Raw genomic sequence first — 5,216 nt, 5'->3', positions numbered from 1 at the left:
TCAAAAGAGGGGCACTGGCGCATGCAGCCGCAGCGGTGATCGAACACGATCTCAACCCTCGACTGCGGGCTCAGTTGGGGAAACACGCAGACCCCCCAGAGCCGCCACGCAGCACAGCTCGCTACATAGGGCCGTGGGTCGCTTTGGCCAACAAATCCGCACACCTGACGGCATATATGTAAACGAGGTCAGCAAATGGGCTCTGACTCCATGGGCCTATCCGGATAGGGAGAAGGATGAGGTACAACTTTTTCAGGGGCATAGCATTTTGCGACGTACCCATCGCACGCGGGTGACCGATAAGAACGATGAAAGCAAGTTACCGTTACAACAGGTAGATGTAGATACTCTCTCACTGCGCTGGGTCTGGAGCCGACTCAATTCTAAGGCTCTGGAACGGTTTAACGCAGTGTGGGACTTGGCGCAACAGCCAGCTATTTTCAGGACAGGGGAACGAGGGCCTCTCTTGAGAATGGCAGGAGGGGGCGCCCAGGTTATGAAGAGGGCTGGTATTATTCAAACCGCACCAAAGCTACCCACTACCGGGTGGGTGGTGCCTTTTACGGTAGTGGAGGAAAAACAGTCGGGGCTGTGCCGCCTTTTCATAGCATGGCCCAAAGGCAAAAAAAAAAATGAACAAGAGGACAAGGAGGCTATGGATCCTCTGGGGCATTTTTTTGCCAGTACCTGGGTGCGGTTTATGATGGGACGGCTGTCATTTTTGATCTAAAGTCATTTTTTTTCAGGCAGCCTTGCCAGCAAACAGACCCAGAAATTTCCGTTGTCGTACGGAAAAGGGTGAGCTGGTAAAGTTCACACGGCCCCCCATGGGGAGCAAACGCGGCCCGGAAATTGCGCATACCAAAGCAAGGGTTTTGGCAGGTGACCGAGGAGCCGTCAAACCGCCTTATGCAGCCCCGCCGGAATCAACTCTACACGTGTGGAAAGGTAATGGTCGTATTAGAAGGCCGCGTAAAAGCGTAGGGATTTGGGGGGGCATCGTTGAGGAAAACATGCGCGAATGCGGCGCGATAGCGGGGGGCCATGAGGCCCCCACCGCGCGTTATGAATTCATAGGGTTTTGTTTCAACCACGCGGCTAAGACGGTATTTCTCAGTGAGAAAACATTGCAGAAATTGAAGAGCGTTACGCCCCTCCGAAAGAATTTGGTTGGGGAATTGAAAGACCCAACTTCACGCACGATGTGTGCGGCGGGGGTTCACATTTCCGTCATTATTTCTTTTTAAAAATGGTGCGCCGAAGGCTGCCATGACTAAACAGGGGCCTGATAGAGGCCCAAGGTCCAGCAGCTTTACCCCCTTGCCCTTAAGGTCGGGCGGAAATGGTTGGATACTTCTTTGCAGGATAATCCGGCAAAACCCCCAAGAGCTATACCGACTTCAGGGGTTTTAGTGTCCGGCGCCTCTTTATATGGATGGGCGCGTTGTTGTTTAAGGATAATGGGGGGGGTGTGTGGGCCACGGGGGGTGCGTGGGAAAAAGCCCCCCACAGCATTACACAGGCCGAAGCGAGGGCCACCGGATTGGCCCTGCTCGCTTTCATGGGGAATTTGCCTACCACATCCCACATATGCATCGACACCGCCGCAGCAATGCATATTATGAACAAAAGCAGCAAGCATTCCGATGCATTGGCGGCAGGGGCGGGGCATATCGACAGGGCGCTGCGCGACCAGGGCCTAAACGCCACCTGGGGCTATGTCGCGTCGGAAAATAATCCTGCGGATGGCATCTCAAGCGGGGCTAAGGCATTACCGGCGGATATTGCAAAGGGGTGGAACTTGCGAAGGGGGGCGTGGGAGGTGGGTTAAGGGTGCTTTTAGCACCTCTTTTTCTTCAGTTGATTGCAAGCTTTTTAACTTCTCTATAAATACAATGTTTGGATATTACTGGAAGATCCCCGACTATGGAAACTAGGGGCATTGTTTTCGCGATGAGAATTAAATGTAAGTCCTCTCCTGCTCTCTCCTTTTACTTAATAGAGGAAAGGTGCGGTATAAACTATTCTGAGTCGCTTTGCTAAAAGCCATACGAGCAAATTTTCGGTGTCCGACTGAATCTAATGAGCTTGTAAAGTAACTCACCTTTCAAAGGAACACGAATGCTCTCCTGAGATGCAGCATACCATTGCTAGGGTTTCGGCGTGGACTCCTGAGGTCGTAGAGACGCTGCATGCAGCAGAGCTCGCAAAGAGGATTCACATATGGATAGATAACGTACACATCGGTGGGTCAGCTTCTCTATTGGATCAGCGGGGAAACGCTTGTCAGAAAACATAAGCCAATGCGGCACCATAGTCGGCAAGCGGCAGCGTTAATGCCAGAAATAAGTTTTCTTAGGAGTTCACTTTAATCACGTTTTGCAGACGACATCGCTAAGCCAAGAAAACACTTTAAGACGACTGCGGGACGCACCGTCATTTAACAGATTCTTCGTACAAGAAATAGAAAGTACAGCATCCCGCATGATGTATGCGGCCGCCGGGCAGAGAAACTCTCTTTTCCCCTATTATTTTTTCCTGAATATGGTGAATCGGCAGTTGTCGCAATAAGACCGAAGTGCGCCACACCCTCAGGATTCAGCAGGGCAACCACACCTCGCGCCCGCCTGGCTCAGAAATGGCTAGGGTGTTCACTGGCAAGTGAAACGGCCCACTCCGACACAAGGCGCCCAATTCCACCACCCTTGCCGTAGATGCGCCAGCGTGCGGGCGGTAAGCCTTATTATTTAAAGTTCGGGTGGGGGTGTTCGTCATCGGGGGCGCTTGGAGCAGAGCGCCCCGCATTGTTTCATCAGCGTCTGCTCGCGCGGTTCGCCTGGCCTTGGGGGTCTTCCGCCAACATCCTGGGGTGTCGCTTCGTACCTGTCTAGATGCCGCCGACATTAAGCATATAGTGCGTGAAGTAAACGCGCACTCAAAGACAAAGATACTGTAAGTGGAAAAAATCGATGGAGTATCAAAAGACCTGAAGGTAGACGGCACTTGGCGCGACGTTCCCTTTTGGAATATCCTGTAAACAGTATTTTCAGATATCGGGGCGTAAAGCACTTGAGCCGGCAACGTTGTGGAACTAGCGAAGAAAAGCGCAGGAAGCTAAAAAAATTAAATTGGCCTTTTTTGGTTGTTCCCAAACTAAAAACCAACAAAAATAATTAATTGCTTTCCCTTCGTAAAGTTTTTTCCCTATATGTTAAGATGCGGAAAGGCAAGCGTTGACGGCAACAATATCTTACTATTCTTTTATTTCCTATCCAAGAAAGTAAGACCCAGACTATTCTGTCCAACCGCATGCTGAAAACTGTTTTTACCCAGACTATCATTAGAGACATGATCCCTTAATGGGCCCTTCAACAGGGGCATGCTTTCTCTTACACCACCTTCTTTTCACGTGCTCGGCGTCAAAATGTGACTCTTCGTTTCGTGGAACCAAAGGTGTAACCAGCCCCTCGGGACAGAAGCGCGGTTGGTATAGGGGTGGGGGCCCAGAAAAACAGCCGACTGGAACAATTCTGCGCTAGCACATTTTCTTTATTTTTTTTTTGTTTTACTTAACTTTCGTGTAATTTAATACATTGCAGGACCGCCTGTCTCGGAAAACACACGCTGGCAAATTCTGGCGGCTGCAACCCTCACTCAGCACCCCGTAAGCCTACTTGCCGCTTTTTGTGGGCCAAAGCAGCGCATAGGGGCGGCTCGTTTGGCGATGGGCTCGTCAAAAATCTATAAACTAGTGGAGCTTAGAGGGGAGAATGGGGCGCGCCTGCTCCCATTTTATGGTAGTCATCGTTTGTTTCGGGGAAGTCTGTTGAGGACAATGCCTTTTTAATGCAAGAAGGTGTTAAGCGAACCCTTTCGTGAAGCATAGCTTCTCCATGTTTCCCCCGCCCGCATTAAAGTGGCAGTGGGGGCACTTTGGTGCGGGGCAGCCCACGAGGTGCAAGCTTGTCTCTTTGTACTCTCTGCGTTGGCTTGGTTTAACGGCGCCCAGCTTGAACCCATGTGTGCTCATGCGGTGCCTTGTGGGTCCGTGTTTGCTGTGGCGCTGGTGCCCGCATGTTGGGCATAGAAAGGCAGGGGGGCCAGGTCCTCGGGGGCATCCTCTTTGAGCCCCTGGGGTTTTCCTGCCGTGGGTGCCCCTTGGCTCTCATAAAATTGTCTGCAGTGTGAGCAGGCAGAATCAATAGCAGCGAACCTTTTCAAGCACACCTTGCGTTGTATTTCTTTCTGCTGCTCTGGTGGCGGGGGCTCTTTTCCATCGTATTTTATTGGTGCTTCCATCTGGAAAGATGCCTCTATTCTCGTACGCTTTGGGGGATGTGATAATGTTTCGTCAATTACTTACTGCTTTATGGGGGCAGCGCGCAAGGCAGTGGATTTCTCTCTATCTCTCGCTTTCTCTCTCTCCCTTTGGGGGCCTTGGTGTTTCTTTGTTTGGTTCTTACATGCTATTGCTCGGCCTGCCAGGGTGCTTATATTTGATGTGGGTTGCCATTCCTCCAGCATTGTAAATGGCCTTGTAACACATCGGACAACTTAGATTTTGTCGTGGGGCCGCTGCGCGTGGTGGCTTTTGTGGGGGGCGATGCTTGACACGAATGTGGGATAAGAGCCCCGTCTTCGTTAGGGTCCTAAATCNGGCCGCTGCGCGTGGTGGCTTTTGTGGGGGGCGATGCTTGACACGAATGTGGGATAAGAGCCCCGTCTTCGTTAGGGTCCTAAATCCACAGTGGTGGCATTGAAAAGGCGAGTCTTTGGCCTTCTCTTCAACCTCCCGCCGTCGTTTCGTTCTATTTTTTGGCATTATGGGTGGGAAAAGCAGTGAAAGTGCCGCGCTAACCCCGCCTGCGTTTTGTACAGCGCCGCGCGTAAGGTGAAAACGAATTATTCTCGGCGCTTTGTGGTGATCGGGTTGGGATCGGTTGCCGTGTCCAGATTTGTGCTTTTGGGCCTTGGGTCTGGCGGGGTGTCCGGTGGCCGCGCAGCTGTCGGATGCTTGGCTTTTCAGAGTGTGCGCGCGTGTGTGAATCCATGTTTGTTGACCATGTGAATCACAATGCGTGCCTGACAGCTGAAGCGGGTTTGGCGCTCCGGGCAGTTGGCTGGGCCACGGAAAAGCAAAGGCGCTGCCTCTTGGTTTGCTGCAGGCGATTCTATTCGAGGCTTTTTGAGTGGGGGAGGGGGTTCTATGGGGTTGC

The 5,216-nt window shown here is 51.8% G+C and overlaps 3 protein-coding genes across 3 annotated transcripts; all 3 read left to right on the top strand.

Annotated features, from left to right (window-relative positions):
* DQ04_11021020 (rab1 small GTP-binding protein) lies at nucleotides 1-730 on the top strand (the record flags this gene model as incomplete). The annotated part of the gene is made up of 1 exon (XM_009316424.1): nucleotides 1-730. A coding segment is annotated over one exon (730 nt), but the record flags the coding sequence as incomplete, so codon positions are not given.
* A 97-nt stretch (nucleotides 731-827) lies between these two features.
* On the top strand, nucleotides 828-1,247 carry DQ04_11021010 (TcC31.12; the record flags this gene model as incomplete). Its single annotated transcript, XM_009316423.1, has 1 exon — nucleotides 828-1,247. One exon carries the CDS (start codon nucleotides 828-830, stop codon nucleotides 1,245-1,247), a length of 420 nt encoding a protein of 139 aa, XP_009314698.1.
* Nucleotides 1,248-1,561: 314 nt separating this feature from the next.
* On the top strand, nucleotides 1,562-1,831 carry DQ04_11021000 (hypothetical protein; the record flags this gene model as incomplete). The annotated part of the gene is made up of 1 exon (XM_009316422.1): nucleotides 1,562-1,831. One exon carries the CDS (start codon nucleotides 1,562-1,564, stop codon nucleotides 1,829-1,831), a length of 270 nt encoding a protein of 89 aa, XP_009314697.1.
* Between the last annotated feature and the right edge of the window lie 3,385 nt (nucleotides 1,832-5,216).

The sequence above is a fragment of the Trypanosoma grayi genome (assembly GCF_000691245.1).
Source record: "Trypanosoma grayi strain ANR4 Tgr_1102_V1, whole genome shotgun sequence".
Classification (NCBI taxonomy): domain Eukaryota; phylum Euglenozoa; class Kinetoplastea; order Trypanosomatida; family Trypanosomatidae; genus Trypanosoma; species Trypanosoma grayi.
Note: the sequence above shows the minus strand (reverse complement) of the source record. Positions and strands in the feature narration are given on the sequence as shown.